The 19143-nt window shown below is 39.2% G+C and overlaps 1 protein-coding gene across 2 annotated transcripts; it reads left to right on the top strand.

Moving 5' to 3' along the window:
* The first annotated feature begins 29 nt into the window (after positions 1–29).
* LOC133476760 (lipopolysaccharide-induced tumor necrosis factor-alpha factor homolog) lies at positions 30–18831 on the top strand. 2 transcript variants are annotated; one of them, XM_061770586.1, is made up of 8 exons: positions 30–731; positions 1334–1475; positions 3492–3584; positions 4886–4978; positions 12968–13111; positions 13198–13275; positions 15907–16075; positions 16143–18831. In XM_061770586.1, the coding sequence occupies exons 2-8, from the start codon at positions 1361–1363 to the stop codon at positions 16249–16251; spliced, it is 801 nt and encodes a 266-aa protein (XP_061626570.1). In that variant the 5' UTR covers positions 30–731; positions 1334–1360; the 3' UTR covers positions 16252–18831. The 2 variants fall into 2 exon arrangements, with proteins under 2 accessions (XP_061626570.1, XP_061626571.1); XM_061770587.1 differs by lacking the exons at positions 30–731; positions 1334–1475; positions 3492–3584; positions 4886–4978 and adding exons at positions 4996–9528; positions 10726–10783.
* The last annotated feature ends 312 nt before the right edge of the window (positions 18832–19143 follow it).

Raw genomic sequence — 19143 nt, 5'->3', positions numbered from 1 at the left:
CTAAAATGTGAAATACTTAAATAAACTGCCCATTAATTTATTCCTGTGTGAAATATAATAATTTACTGATTTACTATTTCTTAAGGACTGTTTTCCGACTTCTTTATTCATCGAAGGTATTTTTCATTTGATTTTGCAAGCTATTGAAATTCAAATTTCATTCTATAACATCCCTTTGACATGAATTCAAAGAGAAACACCATGTTTCACTTTGAGAATTGCTATTGTGTTTTTTCTTGCATTGAGTGAGCAAATTGTTGTACAGTACACAAACAAACAAACAAACAAACAAACAAACAAAGCTGTTATTTATTTTTTTCAATCCAAGCAATGCGCTGATGTGAGCCCCGCAAATTTGGCGGCATCTTTTCAATGACTTCTTAAAACGCACTTTTGCTGGCAGGCTTTTTATGCGACGTCGTCTATGATTTTGTTTTCTTTTCCTGAATGTATTCATCTTTTTATTTCTATTCCTTTTATTTTGTATATCTATTTTTAGTCATTCATTTATTAAGGGATTTTATATTATCTTGTGTTTATGTGTTTTTAGATGTGATTGTCTATTTATTCATTTATTTTATCATGCTGTTTTTTTTTAGATGTACTTAATTTTAGATCTCCGTCTCTCTGGCATTTCAGAGGCGACAGGTCCAACAGGCTCTCCCCTGCGATGTGACGCCAAGATTTGTCCTGGCACGATTGCGCTCAATTGGCTTCCTCATTTGACCAAGGTAAGACTGGCGCTCTTAAATCTCAACCATCGCAATGTTGAATCTGTGAGCGTATCGACGTGAGAGCTTTTGAGAATTTGCATCAGGCCAAAGAACTTCAGAAGCCGATGTTGTTTACTCGAGTTTTGCCAAATTTTCACTTTTCTGTATGTAAGGGTTCAGAAGTAGGAAGGGAAAAAAACCCATAGAAGAACTAAAATGTGTAACTTTTAGTGTGGCTGATTTCCGAGAAAAGTAATAGCACAGTTTTCTGCCAAATTGTCATGTTTATCCATGAAAAGCAGGAGTGTCAAACTCATTGTCGTCATGACTTCCTTCTGAGGGCTGTTATGACTGTGAATGAAAAAGAGAGAAAAAAAACAACAACAACAACAAAAGAGCTGCTCGGACGAACAAGTGAAACTAAAAGCAAATATTGCGTACTTATGAGAATGCTAACTGCACACATGCTAAACCCAGGTTGACACGCCCCCTGGAGTTACGTCGGTGTCATTATTTTCCAGTGTGGCGGTGGGCTGCCTCATACAAACACACCTACCGACCCCGGAGACGGTCGGTACACACGGTATTCACGGTAATTGTAATCATGTTTCTCTCCGCAGCTTCCCGCTTGAGCGATCTTCACGCCGATGGACCCGCCTTCGTACGAAGAAGCCACTTGGCACCAACTGCCAAATTTTCACGCTCCCGCGTCACCGTTTTATCAGGTTTCCTTCGTGAGACCGCCGCCCTATGAAGGCACAAGTAAGCCGACATCTCAAAAAGACGATGACCACATATTACATTATAAAAAGGTTGTTATTATTACATTAAAACTAAATATAATACATTGTGTACACGTTCCAAAAAGCTGGGACAGGTGGCAAAAAAGACTGAGAAAGTTGAGGAATGCTCATCAAACACCTGTTTGGAACATCCCACAGGTGAACAGGCTCATCGGGAACAGGTGGGTAGAAAAGGAGCTTCCCTGAATTGCTCAGTCATTCACAAGCAAAGATGGGGCGAGGTTCACCTCTTTGTGAACAAGTGCGTGAGAAAATAGTCCAACAGTTTAAGGACAATGTTCCTCAACGTACAATGGCAAGGAATTGAGGGATTTCATCATCTACGGTCCATCATATCATCTAAAGGTTCAGAGAATCTGGAGAAATCACGAAAACCAACATTGAATGCCCGTGACCTTTGATCCCTCAGGCGGCATTGCATCAAAAACCGACATCAATGTGTAAAGGATATCACCAGATGGGCTCGGGAACACTTCAGAAAACCAATCTCATTAAATACAGTTTGGCGCTACATCCATGAGTGCAACGGTACATCCAGGTTTTGGAGAAACATATGCTGCCATCCAAGCAAGGTCTTTTTCTTGGACGCCCCTGCTTATTTCAGCAAGACAATGCCAAACCACATTCTGCACGTGTTAGAACAGCGTGGCTTGGTAATAAAAGAGTGCGGGTACTAGACTGACCTGCCTGCAGTCCAGACCTGTCTCCCATTGAAAATGTGTGGCGCATTATGAAGCGTAAAATACGACAACGGAGACCCCGGACCTTTGAACAGCTGAAGCTGCACATCAAGCAAGAATGGGAAAGAATTCCACCTACAAAGCTCCAACAATGAGTGTCCTCAGTTCCCAAACGTTTATTGAATGTTGTTAAAAGAAAAGGTGATGTAACAAACACAGTGATAAACGTGAGCCTGTCCCAGCTTTTTTGGAACGTGTTGCAGCCGTAAAATTCTAAGTTCATGATTATTTGCTCAAAACAATCAAGTTTATCAGTTAGAACATTAAATCTCTTGTCTTTGTAGTGTATTCGATTAAATATAGGTTGAACATGAATTGCAAATCATTGTATTCTGTTTTGATTTATGTTTAACACAACGTCCCAACTTCATTGGAATTGGGGTTGTACAAGTGTACTTTTTCCACACACACCACACACACCACACACACTAATCGGTGTACCAGGATATCATGCAGTGACAAAGGTTCCGTGTTGTTTGGAACACAAAATGCAATTAAAATCCATCCAAAAATGTTTTTTAACAATTTACATTCATTTGGTAATTAATTAATCACAATTATTGCATCATAGTCCCATCCCTAATTAAAAGTTCATACTACGGTAAATATTTTGTACAAATAATCAGAATACTCATTTGAAGAAAACATTTATTTGTACTATTTTACAAAGTGAAAATTGAAGAGATTAACATTTATATTCTTGTATAACAATGACTTTTTTGTTAACAAAATGATGGGACAGAAGTTGTCATTTTGCAAAAAGTTTTTTTTTTAAAGTTACAATTTTCTGAGAATGAACTTGATTTAAAGTGGTTTTAGGTGATATTTGTAAACTTTTAAGGTAATTTTTATTTAGATTTTGCAAGAACACACGTTCTTATTAAAACATTTCCCTAATCTCCCAAATTCCTTGTTAATATCCATCCATCCATTTTCTGAGCCGCTTCTCCTCACGCGGGTCGCAGGCGTGCCCAGCTAACATCGGGCAGGAGGCGGGGTACACCCTCGACTGGTTGCCAGCCAATCGCAGGGCACATACAAAAATTGTACAATTTTAAATCTGACAGGTTTACTTTTTCCTAAAATGACGATTTTTTTTTTCGTGAAAATGACAAAACATTTTATTTGTAACTTTGCTTCGAAAAAGTGTACATTTTCTCAAATGCATCAATTTCATTTCAACTTTTACAAAAATGTCCAATGCGTTGTAAACTGAGCGAGTCGTTCTTTTGCAGGAATTGCCCAACCGGACCCATTTTCTGTGTTGCGGACGCCCACTGTGAGGACCACCTACACGTCTCAAGTCTCCAGCCATCAATCAACAGTGGGTGTGTAAATCTCTACCTCATTTTATTAAAAAGCATAATTAATTCCAAACACGAGCGCCCCAAAAGTTGCACAAATTCGGAGTTCAAAATCATTTTTTCTGGAAAAACGTACCTCAAAAAAATCTCGATTTTATAAAACAAAATCAATTTGTTGATTTTGTTTTCTTTTTTTAAAACTTTATCTTACAAAAATAACTTTCAGTAACACTTTTAAAGAGTGGAATTTTTCTGAGAATCAACAAATCTGATAATATTAACCCTCAATCACTCCTTCATGTCTTCATTTTCTTGTTTTGTTATGTAATATTGTAAGTGTATATTTTGTTATTTTACCAAAAAGTAATCATTTTACCAAAATGTATGCTTAACTCATTGAACGTGCAAAAATCTGAAAAAAATGACTTTTAATATAATCTCAAAAAAATGTAAATGTATTAAAAAATGACATTTTTGAAATTATACATTTTTCCTTTAAAAAATAGTAAAACGTCATTGTTCTGAAAAAGTGTTAAACTGTAATATTACACTGAAATAAGATGAAACTAAAGGGATTAAGATTTCCTTTTTTGTAAAATGATGACTTTTTGAAAACATATTTTGAAAAACTTGAAATTTTCAGAGAATGAATTCAAGTTTACATTTTTTTTTTTTTTTTTTTTTTACAAAATATTGCAAATGGTAAAATGGTGTTCATGCAACAACTTAAACTCATAGGTCTGTATTTATTCTTGGGGAGGCCATAAACTTCGTTATTTTAACAGTCTCCAAATCCCTCAAACAAAGAAAAACGTTGTCATGCTACTTGTAGTACGAGTGTGTTTCAAAAGTTGTCATTTTCTCTTTATTCTTACATCCCCAAAATACATCAATTCATCCATCCATCCATCCATTTTCTGAGCCGCTTCTCCTCACTAGGGTCGCGGGCGTGCTGGAGCCTATCCCAGCTGTCATCGGGCAGGAGGCGGGGTACACCCTGAACTGGTTGCCAGCCAATCGCAGGGCACATAGAAACTAACAACCATTCGCACTCACAGTCATGCCTACGGGCAATTTTAGAGTCTCCAATGAATGCATGTTTTTGGGATGTGGGAGGAAACCGGAGTGCCCGGAGAAAACCCACGCAGGCACGGGGAGAACATGCAAACTCCACACAGGCGGGGACGGGGATTGAACCCCGCACCTCAGAACTGTGAGGCTGACGCTCTAACCAGTCGGCCACCGTGCCGCCTACATCAATTCAATTTTAGCTTTTTTTTAAAATTTGGAATGGGTCATAAAATACGTGAGTCGCTGTTTTGCAGTAACTCTCCAGCCGGATCCATTTCCCGTCTTGAGGACGTCCACCGTCACCAGCAACAACACGTCTCGAGTCTTCATCCATCAACCAGTGGCGGGTACGTAAACCTCAACCTCCTCGTTCAACGCTATTTACATCTGTTTGCATAAAGACAACTTTACAGTGGAACTTTGAGTGCAACAGATGTTCGAAACGCATTCAAATCTGTTTTTCATTAAAAAGTTACATTAATAAACCTCCGAAAACCATGTTTGTAAACTGACAGGGTTTTTTTTTTTTTTTTTGCAGTAACCAAAAAAAAGAAAGAAAAAAGCAATTGTTTAATGAAAAATGTCATTTGTAATATTGCTAAAATCATTATTATTATTGAAATATTCTCCCCGCAAAATACATTAATTGTGCACAGCTTCAGTTTAAACTTTTTAAACACAAGATGACAAGTCGATGTATTTTGTTTGTTTGTAAAAATCATGTGGAAAAAAAGTTCTTTTATTCAGTGTAGTATAATGTTTTTTTGTTTTTTTTTAAAGTTAACATTGTCAGAAGATAAACTACATTTCAATATTTTGAAAGGCCGAACATATCAAAAACTGTTTACGTAAAATTTTATTAATTAATAAATCATTGAAAAATATTTTTGAGAAATATTTTTTGTAAAAACAATCAGAAAATGTATTGAATGAATACATTTTCAATATTAAATTGCCTCCGTTGAAATTCAGCCAAATGCAGCACTGCTGCGGCTGCCAAGGGTGCACCATAAGCGGCCGCAGCAGTGCGACGCACAACGGGCCCCCTGGATGATTTTCTTTCTCCTCCTCGCCCCGCGACATCGCAGGTGACAACTGTGTACATATAAGATCTCCTCCTCATCAGTTGGTAAGACCATTAGTAGATAAGACACATGGTAGGGTGAGGGCCCTAACGTCGTGGTGACAGACCTCCGGCAGCTACTCTAGCCGCTGGCGGGTTGGCAAGTGGCCGCCGGGGCGGCGGATCCTATCCGCTTCGTCGCTGCCTCCCTACGTGCCACGCATGGTGTCACACCACAGAGAATAAACTGTAGCCCAAATCCTGTAATTTATCGGATATAATGCGCATTTTTTTCCCCCACAAAATGTTTTCAAAAGTCAATAGTACTCATTATACATGGGTATAGGGGCAAATGGAAAAAAACGTTCACATTTTATCAATGTATGTCGCCATCTAGTGGTGATGAGAAAGGTGTAGCCTCCACTTTCATTCCAATATGACAGAGGTACGTACGACTGCATATATGTAGTTGTGCTCATAAGTTTACATACCCTGGCAGAATTTGTGAAATATTGTTTTTTTTTTTTTTTTAAATATGACTGACTGAACAACAACCATCATTAATTTCTTCATGGTTATGTTTTGTTTAAGGATAATGCTTTCCTGAAATGCTTGAGTGTTTAAATTGAATCACATTAAAATAAAATGAAATGTGTTTCGCCTGGTCCTTCATATTTTCTTTCAAGAATTATACTATATATATTATATATTCTTACAAATTCTGCCTGGGTAATCAAACATATGAGCACAACGGTGTGTTTTCTAATTTACTAAATAAAGGTAGGGCTGTGAATTTCAAAATAAGAGCAAGTAAATAGAAAAAAAGGATTAAGTGTTCAAACCAAGTGCTTAACTTCAGAATAATTTCTTGAAGAAAAAAAAAACAACTAACACAATACAGATAACACTTTATGTTTTGATCATATGGGTAGAAGCAAACTCATGCATTATACATAGTTAGAAAGATTTTCCAGAATTTTGAGGTCATCTTTGGGGGTGCGTATTATACATGGGTGTGCATTAAACACGAGAAATTGCGGTAACACAAAACACATTGCACTTCAGGAAAGATGAGTTGGAGGCATAGGTTGATGCCCAACTGGACGCTATACTGGTAATAATGGGTCAATTTCTTATGAATAAGGAAATGGCAATTACATCAAATGGCCACTGCGTGGAATAAGGCCGCTTGGTGTTTATATAGTGGGGGAGGGGACTCATGCGAGAAGGTATACGCCCCAGCCTGCTTTTTAGCCCCGCCCCAAAAATCCAGACAGCTGAAATGGTGAAAAAGAATTTTAAACTGCAGTATATCTCAATAGTTCAGTGCTATACGCGTTTTCAGCGTTTACCTTCAAACATATTTAATGTATTGAGAAACCCCCACAAAAATAGCTCACCTTGGACTTGAATGTTCAGTTTTTTTTTCTCCTCTAAATATTCACCCATTTTGAATTTGATGCCTGCAACATGCTCCAAACAAGCTGGGACAGAGTCATGTTTCCCAGTGTGTTACAGCACCTTTCCTTGTAACAACATTCAGTAAGCATTTGGGAACTTATTGAAGCTGTGCAGATGGAATTATTTCTCATTCTGGCTTGATGTTCAATTTCAGTTGCTCTTTAGTCTCTGTTGTCGTATTTTGCGCTTCATGATGGGCCACGCGTTTTCAACGAGGACTGGACTGCTGGCACGCCGGTCTCGCACTCTTTTACTACAAAGCCACACTATTGGAACACATGCAGAATGTGGCTTGGCATTGTCTTGCTGAAATCAAATAGGGACGTCGCTGAAAAAGATGTTGCCTGGATGGCAGCCTGTTGCTCCAAAACCTGTATGTACATTTCAGCATTATTGCTGCCCTCCCAGATGTGCAAGTTGGCTACGCCATGGGCGCTAACACACCCCCATACCACCATCACAGATGCTGTCTCTTGAACTTTGTGCTTATAACAATCTGGATGGTCCTTTCTCCTCTTTGGCCCGGAAGACTGGACTTCCATAATTTCCCAAAACAATCTGAAATGTGGTCTTGTCAGACCACAGCGCACTTTTTCAACCACACACACACACACCACACAAAACATTGGACCAACACCTGCCACGACCCGACCACATCCGATCACGTCCTTGGTCCAGGCGCCCTTCCATCGGATGATGCTGAGTCATCTTTTTGAAGGCGACACATCTAAAATCGTCCATAATACTAATGCAAGCTGAGCAAATAAATGATAACTTCTATAATATATTTCACAATTTTATCATATCATTTCATCATATATCACTGTAAGATACAATAAGATTGTTGTCGTTATCACAATGCGTCCGATCCTTATGCCTTTTATTAATCATTTGTTCTTTGTTTTCATTCTAAATGACTGATTGTTGTTCTTATTGAATCATTTCGATTAGCAGCTTTCATTACGTACATTTTTAAGAATTTTTTTTTTTTACCTTTTATTGTACTTTTTCCTCAAAGCTGTCAACTCTGCAAAACAACCAAGACAAATGTTTTATTCTCCACTGGCCGTCCTTTCTTATTATTGTCACAATTAAGTTGTTTTTGTATTGGAAAAAAACCAAAATCCCATACAACTCTTATATGTTGTATTTGGATTTAAAACAAAATATTTATAGTATCTGTGCTAACTGTACAGAATGCGCCACACCCGAAAAGGGTTCATCCGTCAATCGTGACATCAAATGATGATGTAGTACAAACAGGTTCTCAGAGTGTTACATAAGTCCATTAATTAATGTAGCGTAATTGGCAAATGAATCCACGAGTTCCCTCAAAGATTTGCAGCTGTTTGAGTTGTATTTTACACAACTTGCCACTGTAAGACGCAACAGCAAAAATGCTGACTTGATAGCTAGCAACATCAATTCTGTGACCTGCGTTAGCACGTGACCAACTGAAGACTTTGATTCCCAATGTTCCTATTGTGACGGGCTTTGTGCGTAAGGTACATACTGACTATACATCGCTCGATCGTTACGTCGTTTCGCAACTTCACCTGCCAAAAACCTGTCATGAACTCGTTTTCTCCTCCCCCCCGATCCCAGATGTTCTTGAAGTGTGTCAAGTTGAGTTCATCCGCCTGTCGTGTCGAAAAGAGGTCAAGTCCCCGCGATTGTTAAGACGCTTCGAGACCGCGTTGGGAAGATTTTATGACCACCACAAACATTGCATTGTAACCGGATGAGGTCGTATTTCATTGTAGCAGGAGTCAATCGTGTCGTATTAATAATGGAGAATATTGTATCATAATTCGAGTGAATCAATGTATATTGCTTCGTAATTGGAGTGATTCAAAAACATATTGCGCCATAATCGTTGTGACTCAAATCGATCAATAATTGAAGTGAAGCATATTGCAAATGAATTCAATCATATCGCATTTGTCATGACAGGTGTTTTTGTTGACTTTATTGCAATTCGATTTACTTTGGTTTCATGTGAAGACATGTTTTTTCTGTGTCCCTTGTTCATGTCTCGTCTACTCGTTAGGTTTTCGTCTCCACTTCTTCGCTTCAGCCCTGTTCCTTTTGTCAACCAATCAACCGCTCGTGTCTTGTCCAGGTGTGCCTCGTTGTCGCATCAATTTGTTTGTATTTAGTTCCCTGGTTTCTTTGAATCTGTGTGGGTTCATTGTTGTTGACATCATGCGTCCTGTTTCCTGTCGAGGTGAATCTGTTCCTTATGTTTGTATTTTGAGTTTTCCATGTGCCTTGTTTGCCTTTTTTTATTTTTTGAGTATATCCCGCACACCCGCCTACCTGACAACAACACATTGCATTGTTATTGGAAGAGTCAGTCGTATCATCATTGGAGTAAGTCAAATTCTATTGTATCGTAATCAATGTGAATCAAATCATATCGTATTACATTTGGACTGACTCGAATCGAAATTGGAGTTGAACATCTTGTATCATAATTGGAGTAAATCATCTCCTAATTAGGATGGATCATACAGCCTCCTAATTGGAGTGAATCCCTCCTTGATTGGAGACAGTTGCATGACATCATTATAACTGGGGTGAATAGCATTGTAAATCGCATCATACTACATTGTTATTAGAACCAATTGTATTACGTCAAAGTTGGAGTGAATCATATCATAACTGGAGTGAATCAAATCAAATTTCATTTTTGGTGGATTGTATTGTGATGAATGAAATTGTAATTGCGGTGAATCGAATCGTAACACAACGTGATTGGATTGGGTTGTATAGCATCGTAACTGGAATTAATCGTATCGCAATTGGAGTAAATCAAATCGTATTGCGAATCAAATCGGTTGCACTGTAATCACAGTGAATCTTATCATGGTTGAGTTATATGAAGTGTATCACACTGCATCGTAATTGGAATTAATCTTATCACATTGCATTGTTATTGGAGTCAATCGAATCTCATTGTAATTGTATTGACTCATAATAATAGGAGTGAATCAAATCATAAATTAATCATATCGTATTTGGAGTGAACTGTATCGTATTGCAGTTGGAGTGAATCAAATCATATCAATGCAACTCATGTAAAAGGTATTGTATCATATTTTAATTGTGACTCGCATCATAATAGGAGTGAATCACATGGTTTTGCATCATAATCTGAGTGAGTCAAATCGTGTCAATGTGAATTGTATCACATTGCGTCATAATTTGAGTGTATCAAATCTTATCGCACCACAATTGGAATATATTGTATCATATTGCAATTTGAGTGAATCAAATTGTGTTGCATTATAATGAGAATAAACTGCTGATTGGAGTGAGTCAATCAGGTCTGTAACTTTATTGCTATGATTCGACTCACAAAATAGAAATGTTTTTAGTTTATGCTTGCGTGCCATTCTGTGAAAGCGCTAGCAGTCAAATATTTTGCTTTGATTGAAGGGCTTACTTTGAGTGATTATACAATCTACACATGACCTATATACTGTAAGTAAAATATAATTATAGGCTCCAAGTATGCGGAAGTATTTTTGGATTGAGCTCATGAAACTGGTTGCTTTGATTTTGCAGCCATCACTGCCAACTTGCACGTCGCAACCTCGCAGTCCAGCTCGCGTCTTTGTTCAAGGTAAGGCTGCTGCTCTTGCACACGCAAAAATGCTGGGTTCTTTTCCTAACCTACTCGCCGGGTAGTGGTGGATTTTGAGCGGATTGGGTTACTTTTACCCAAGGTTGGGTTCATTATTTTGACCCAGCAGATCGGGTCGAGTATTGGTTTTTGGTAAAGAGCTGAAGCTGGTTGACATTATGGACACAGCAACCCCTTCTCCAGCCCCAGAGGAATGAAGTTAAACATTTTCAAAACTTATTATATCTGTGTTTGAAAAGTTAATGTTATACCCAACTAGTTGTGTCGTAGTTAAGGCTGTGGTTATCTTAACTCTAGATTTAGCTTACTTCACATCACCTGCTGACCAGAGGCGGTTTTTTTGTTCTCGTTTTACTCTCGCTAACTTGATTGGGGAACAGTGTGTGAAGTACATTTCTGTTGGGATTTATTGGTCTGTATGATTAACTTTTTCACCAATGGTGCCATGTTTTTTCATAACAGTTTAAATTTGTCTTCAGCCCACATATTTTCTTATCCCAGGTTTTCCTTTGCACACCGCAAAAAAAAAAAAAAAAAACGACTGTGGGGTCTGAAAAGAAAATGATTAAAAAGCTGCTTTGTAAAGTCTTTAGCTAAAGAGTGTGGTACCGTGTCGTCAGTCAGGCTGTGTTGTGAACTAAGCTAAGTTAGCAAGCGCTAACATTTTGGCGAACACTGGTAATGGTAAGGAGCTACTGCTGAAACGTTTATATTGCGCTAAGATTTACCAGACAGACACCATAAAACGTTTTTAAATAACTATATATATATTTTTTTTTAATTAATATTTCTAAAATATTGTTTTACACTGTTTTGTGTAGTGACAAACTATATTTAATAACCAATAAAAGAATATTTGGAAGAGTATTTTGGTGTTTCATCATTTAATAGTAATTTATATCAAATTACAATTTGCTGAAGTTGGAGTAAATGTAATATAAGAGTCTTAGAAAATGTTGTTAATAATAAATAAATAATTTATTTGACCAGTTATACTGATAACCTAGTAACCCATTAACTCATGACTCTGGGTAGTTTTCACCCCTTGTTGGGTCAGAACCTTGACCCAACGCGTCAAGTCAAATCCTCAACCCAATGCGCTGGGTATGAGCTAACCTAGCATTGACTCGTCGCTTTTTGGACCCAGCGCTGGGTTAGCTATTTCACCCAATTTGGGTTACTTTTAACCCAGCAGTTTTAAGAGAGTGTATTGCACACATCACATAGACATTTAGACATACACTACATTATGTTGTATTATTTTGATATTCGCTTTAAAAAAAACAAGAACATAACTATTTATAGCCCGGCCAAATTTAGACTTAAGGTGAATTTTTGTGAGTTGATTGGATTGGATGAATGATTGGAAATGGCACAAGAAAAATAGTTGATGAGATATTTGTAAAACAATTTTTATATGTTAGATTTTAAAATATTTTGATCATAAGGAAACAGTCTTTTGCAGTATTCTAAAAGATCCCACAGAATTCCTACATAATCTTCTAGAACATTATAATCCAAAACGGAATTACATGCTTGAGAAAGCACATGAATAATTGGAACAGTTTTGTCAAAATGTACGAAATACGTCCTTGATGTGTGAAATAAAATTAAGATCAGAGTAAAAAATGACACCCAGGTTCTTGAAATCTTGTAGTTTTGATAAAACGTTTTCTCTCTTGCCTTCTAAAACCTCTGTTTTGTCCTGGTTGAGCTGTCGAAAATTCACTGCCATCAATGGTTTCATATCTAAAACATCGTAATATCTCAAATCGAGTTAAGAACGGTATTAATTGGCCCTGTGTCATCAGGAGACACGGCGATGTACAGCGGCGTCTTCTGTGTAAGTGTCCAAGCTGATGTCATGTCTTCTGATGACATCACTCTTTAATTCTTTACATTCTGTTTTGTTATGTTATGACTAAATGTTTTTTATAAAGTCTCCAGAGTGCTATTTTCATTATTCAAAAAACATTACTGGTTTTTCTGGAAGGGTTATTTAGGCACGTATACTAAAAAGGTGGGTGGAGCTGGCTTATGAAGATTTTTAGTTTTGTTTGTTTTTTTCATTACACGTGGGCGAATTTGATGAAATACATCCTGATTGCTAATTTGTCTACATTGTCTTGTCAGCAGCTTTTTAAAAAAATGTTTGTATTTAAGATACGCTGATGGACCCTCCGACGTACGACGAGGCCACATCGCCGTCTTCTGCTGTTGCTGTGGAAGGGTGTGACGTTTGCCCTCCGCCTTCTTATTACGCTTCCATTTCCCACTCTGTAAACCCGCCTCCCTACCAAGAGACCAGTAAGATCACGGTTGAAGCATCCATAGGCTAAAATAAACTAGAAGTAGGCTTTAAAAGTGGCTCGCATCTCCTATTGTGTGTCCAGATCCGTTTCCTGTCTTGATGCCAACTATCTTCAGTCCCCCGCAGACTTCTCCAGTCAGCATTCATCTAACCCCGTTGGGTATGCAACAAATCGAATACAGTCATACCTCCAAGTTCAGTCACAGGAGATCAACTGAACATCAAAATCCGTTGATCACAAAAAGTTGGTCGATCCGACTGAAACAGGAAGTGGAAAGATAGCAAAGTAAAAGCAATAAAAGCGCTCATATGGCCAACACCAGTCACAGAAGTTCGACCGTACATCAAAGAATTGTGTTCACAAAAAGCTGATCTCCTTCAGGAACAGGAGCAGGAAGTAGAAAAGTCATAATAGATCCACTTCAAAGTCCTTCGTTCACAAAAAGCTGACATTTTTCGGCTGACAGTGCAGCATTAACAGAACCTAAACACAATAAAACCAGCACTGACCAGAAACAACGCTATTGCACGACACTAGTCACAGTAGGTCCACAACAAAGTGTTTTGTTCACAAAAAGCTGGTCGATACCAGCTACAGCTGAGAATCCTATCGAGCCAAAGGGAAGTATAAACTTACCTGAGTAAAAACATTAACAGAGATAACGTAACTTAACAGACGCAACTCAAATTAACAACATGTATCACAGAAGATGCCAATCAAAGTGCTTTGTTCACAAAAAGCTGGTCAATACGAGCTCCGGCTGAGAGTCGGATCTGAACAACAAAAACTGGTTCCCGGTTATTGGTTTTAGTTGGATAAGTTTCAACTTACTGTTTTTGTTCTGCTCTTTTGACTCTCGGCCAGATCCGTTATTCATCCATCCATCCATCCACGTAACGTAAATCGAGAGCTTCGCCTTTCGGCTTAGCTCCTTCTTCACCACAACAGACCGATACAAAGTCCGCATCACTGCAGACGCTGCACCGATCCGCCTGTCAATCCCTCGTTCCATTCTTCCCTCACTTGTGAACAAGACCCCAAGATATTTAAACTCCTCCACTTGAGGTAGGATCTCATCTCCAACCTGGAGAGGGCATGCCACCCTTTTCCGACTGAGGACCATGGTCTCAGATTTGGAGGTGCTGATTCCCATCCCAGCCGCTTCACACTGCTGCGAACCACTCCAGTGAGACTTGGAGATCACGGCTTGATAGAGCCAACAGAACGACGACATCTGCAAAAAGCAAAGATGCAATACTGAGGCCACCAAACACCCTCTACGCCTTGGCTGCACCTAGAAATTCTGTCCATAAAAGTTATGAACAGAATCGGTGACAAAGGGCAGCTTTGGCAGAATCCAACCCCCACTGGAAACGAGTCTGACTTACTGCTGGCAATGCCAGCCGGTACCCATCAACTGCCTCAGGAGTCCCACAGGTCAAAAAGGCCCGATAGGACTCCTTCTTCAGCTTGACTGCATCCCTCACCCTTGGTGTCCACTATTTCTAGTCTGAACTTCTCGACCTCACACACCAGCTCAGGCTCCTTCCCTGCCAGAGAAGTGACATTCCACGTCCGTAGAGCCAGTTTCTGTAGCTGGGGATCGGATCGCCAAGGTCCCCGCCTTCGGCCACCGCCCAGCTCACACTGCACCAGAACCCTACGGCCCCTCCCACAGGTGGTGAGCTCATGGGAAAGGGGACCCACGTTACCCTTTCGAGCTGTGCCCGCCCGGGCCCCATGGGTGCAGGCCCGGCCACCAGGCACTCGCCTTCGAGCCCCAACTCCAGGCCTGGCTCCGGAGGGGGGACCCCGGTGACCCGCGTCCGGGAAAGGGAAACCTAGATCCATTGAATGTATTCTTCATAGGGGTTTTGGGAGCCGTGCTTTGTCTCGTCCCTCACCTAGGACCTTTTTGCCATGGGTGACCCTACCAGGGGCGTGAACCCCCAGACAACTTAGCTCCTAGGATCATTTGGACACACAAACCCCTCCACCACAATAAGGTGACGGCTCAAGAAGAGGAAGAGCCGGTATTTGTCAACAAATTACTTTGATGTGGCTCTTCAAATGTACCAGGTTTTATGTTGGTAGGTTCCGATTTCCTGTTTTTGGTGGCTTGATAGAATGCTCAGCCTGTATATCAGCGTTTTGTTAATTACCGTCAGGTGCCTTTTCAATTTGTGGCTGGAGTTTTGTTTATTACTCTTATATTTTTTTGTTTGGATAGTTTTTTGACTTCCAGTTTTTGTTGGGTTGAAAGGCCTGTCAGTCAATGGGAAGTAAAAACCTACTGCGATTAAAACCAGGAGCAGCTCTACGTACTCAAATGCACAACAGTCACAGAGGCTCTTCATCAGTCATTTGTTCACAAAACGTTGGCCGTATTACCAGCTCAGCGTTTTATCAAGCCAACATAAACAGGAAGTTAAAAAAAAATAAAACAACCAAAATGCTAAAAATAAGAACACTAAACATAGAAAAAGACCTGTCGCAGTATTTCCACAGCAGTCTTTTGTTCACAAAAAAAGCTGGCAGTCCAAAGGAACCAGGAATTGGGAACCGACCAGGATAAAACTAGTCACAGGATTGAACAAAAACAACTCAATTGTACAACACCAATAATTGAAGGTCCTTTGTTAACAAAAAGCTGTTCTCTGGTGTCTTATCAGGAGAACAAAAACATGAAGTAGAAACTTACCGAAATCAAACCAGTGCTAAGCTTTGAGGTCCCACTGTCACTTTCTGTCGAGACAAACTCCCTGTGTGTACATATTTGTTTACAAACAGAAGCCGTGGTGTCCCAGCCGGCATCAGAACAAACTTTGGCGATGGCCAACCTGCTCGGTTCTCCGGGCAACGTTCAGTGTCCACACTGCCGCCGCGACGTCGTCACAAACATCAAACAAATGCCCGGAAAGGGTGCCTTCACCTTGTGCTGCATCCTGGCTTTTTCTGGGTAATTAGCACTTTAGCATCTTGACATCTACTTACCTTTTACTAACCATGGTTTATTTTTTTTCCAGATTGGTTTGTGGCTTCTGCCTGGTTCCTTTCATGATTCCAGACCTGTGGGATGTTCATCACTACTGTCCTCACTGTGGAAAACATTTACACGTCCACCATAAATCTTGACATGGGTCCACTGTGGTCTATTTGGACACTTTTATGGACCTTTATGAACTTATTGTTGCCTTAAAAAAGGATAACCAGGCCGCATTAAATGTGGACATAGCTGTTTTTTGTTTTTTTTTATAATTTATCAAGCCCATCTGTTATTAAAAAGATGCAAACAACAGTATACTAAGTGAAAGAGCACAATGATTGAACATGTACAGTATGTTAAACATGTACGTTAGGTTCGTTGAAGACTTTAAATAATCTATGACAGTGATTGTCAAACTGGTACGTGATAAAAAAAAAAAGTACAGTTCAGTTGTATTTAACATTTAAGTGAAATACATTTGCAGTGAATCTTCAAGAACTGTTTGTTTAGGTACAATTTTTATTTCACTTTGTTGTGTGGAATACATTTTAATTGAATCATTCTGTGTAATTTTTATAGCTGAAGTACATTGCTGTAAAAGAAAAGTATGGCTCCCTTCTCAAATACTTAGATTTATTTATTTATCAAATACTTTAATGCTAAAGATTGTCAAACAAATATAACCCAAGTGAACTTAAAATGCTGTTTTTAAATGATGATTTCATTTATTAAGGAAAAGAAAAATGTGTAAAAAAGTAATGTTTCCCTAAACCTAACAACCGGTTGGCCCATCCTCATCTCTGTGGAGATATTTTGTCCCACTCTTGCAGAATTCTTTGAATTTGAATTCAGCAAAAGTGGAGGGTTTTCGAGCATGAACGGCATTTTTAAGGTCACGCCACTGCATTTGTATGGAATTCAAGTCCGGACTTTGAATAGGCCACTCCAAATCCTTCATTTTGTTTTTTGAAGCCATTCAGAAGTTGACTTGGTGTGTTTTGGATTGTTATCCTGCTGTAGAACCCAAGCGCGCTTCAGCTTGAAGTCACAAACTGATGGGCGAACAGTCTCCTTCAGGATTTTCTGTTAAAAGAGGAGAAATCCTGGTTCCATCAATCACAGCAAGTTGTCCAAGTCCTGAAGGAGCAAAGCAGCCCAAGACCATCAAACTTCAACCACCATGTTTGACTGTTGGTCAAAAACTCTTCTTTTCTGCAATGCTGTGCTACATTTACGCCAGATGTAACGAGACACCCAACTTCCAAAAAGCTCAACTTGAATCTTGTCAGTCCATATAATATTCTCTCAAAAGTCTTGGGAATCATTCAGATGTTTTTCTTTTGCAAAAGTAAGATGAGCTTATCGGTTCATTATGTCATTTTTGCCCAGTCTCTTCCTTATTGTTGCAGTTCTTTCGAAGTTGTCCTGAGTTGGCTGGCTCCTGCGTTGGGCCCTGTTGGTGGTTGGGGCCCGCGTGCTCTCCTGAGGTGGTGGCAGCAGTGGTACGTGGGGGCTGGGGGTGATCTGGCGTGTCGGCTGGTGGTCCGGTCTCATCTTGTCCTATTGGTTAGTTATTTCATGTCTTCACTGGGTGCCCCCCCCCCCCCGCCCCCGCCCCCCCATTCCCAAATAAGAACACTATATGTCTTTGTAGTCAAATATCTAGACTGTCTAACGATTATTCTCCTTGTCTGTTCTGTCCCACGGTCTATCCTCTAAAATCCTTTTCTGTCTGGCTGCATTTTCAATAACAAGCTGAATGATTGAAAAAATTCAAAAGTAAGCAGAGGAAGTATTTCAAACTCCGCTGTTGCACAGCAAAACAGTTCTGGCACAAAAAGGCACACGTATCCACCATTCTGCATGGCCATTAACAGGACAGGTTAAAAAAAGAAAAGAAGTTGTCCTGAGTTCCTTTGTGGCCTCCTGGATGAGTCATTGCTGTTCTCTTGGGGTAATCTTTGGACGTCAGCCACTCCACTGTTCCATACTTTCTCCATGTGAGGTTTATGGCTCTCCCTATGGTTTCGCTGGAATCCTCAAGCTTTAGAAATGGCTTTTGTAAACCTTTTCCACACTGATAGGCGTCAATTACTTTATTTCTCGACTGTTCTGGAATTTTGGGGGGATTGTCATTTTATTGCAGTTTTTCTAGATTTTTGTCCGACTTGATTTTGTTGGGACAAATTCTGTTTAAGTGATTTCTCGATTGAACATGTCTGACGGATATCAGGCTTGGGTGCGATCAGTGAATATTAACCAAGAATTGTGATTAGCCACATGAATTCATGATTTAACAAGGGGGGTACTTACTTTTTCACACAGGGCCAGGTAACTCTGAATAGTTTTCTTTTCTTCTTAATACATGAAATCAACTTCTAAAAACAGCATTTTAAGTTCGCTTGTTATATTTGTCCGATATTTATATTTGTTTGATAACCTTAAACATTAAAGTGAGGAATTCATGCAAAAATAGGGGGTCGATACTGTGTTTTTGGATGGTATTTGGTGTAAAAGGTTTGAGAACCACTGGTCTACGATGTTTCATAAAAAATGCTTAGGGTATATTTGTCAAAGATTAAATCAAAAGTCTCAATTTTATTTAGCCTTATCAAGATAAGGCTTAAAAAAAAAAAATAAAAAATCACCAAACCCACCCCAAAAATGGTTTTGATGTCTCTGATGTTTGTTTGTTGAAGAATAAATCGTCTTTGCTGATGCCAAAAATATGATGTGTTCCCTTCAGTGAGTTAATACGGTTAGTTATTACATATACAGTTAGTGTTTATGATTACAAATTGCAGTTGTTAGAAGTAAAGGCTTCCTCTCTTACAATGGTCACACACAAATATTTGCCGAAATAAACAATGAATGCCTTGGAACAAAATATTTCATGAACGAAAGTGTTTCTTCGTGGTTTTGGACCGCTATTTTGACCTCGTTGTTCGGCCAAATGTATTAGGCAACTATTAGCAAGTGTCTTGATATGAGCAACAGTCAATGACAGAGGCGCCGCCAAGCTCAGATAACAAGAGTTAATG

Source organism: Phyllopteryx taeniolatus, chromosome 4, assembly GCF_024500385.1.
Source record: "Phyllopteryx taeniolatus isolate TA_2022b chromosome 4, UOR_Ptae_1.2, whole genome shotgun sequence".
NCBI classification, from domain to species: domain Eukaryota; kingdom Metazoa; phylum Chordata; class Actinopteri; order Syngnathiformes; family Syngnathidae; genus Phyllopteryx; species Phyllopteryx taeniolatus.
This window is presented reverse-complemented; position numbering and strand designations above follow the sequence as displayed.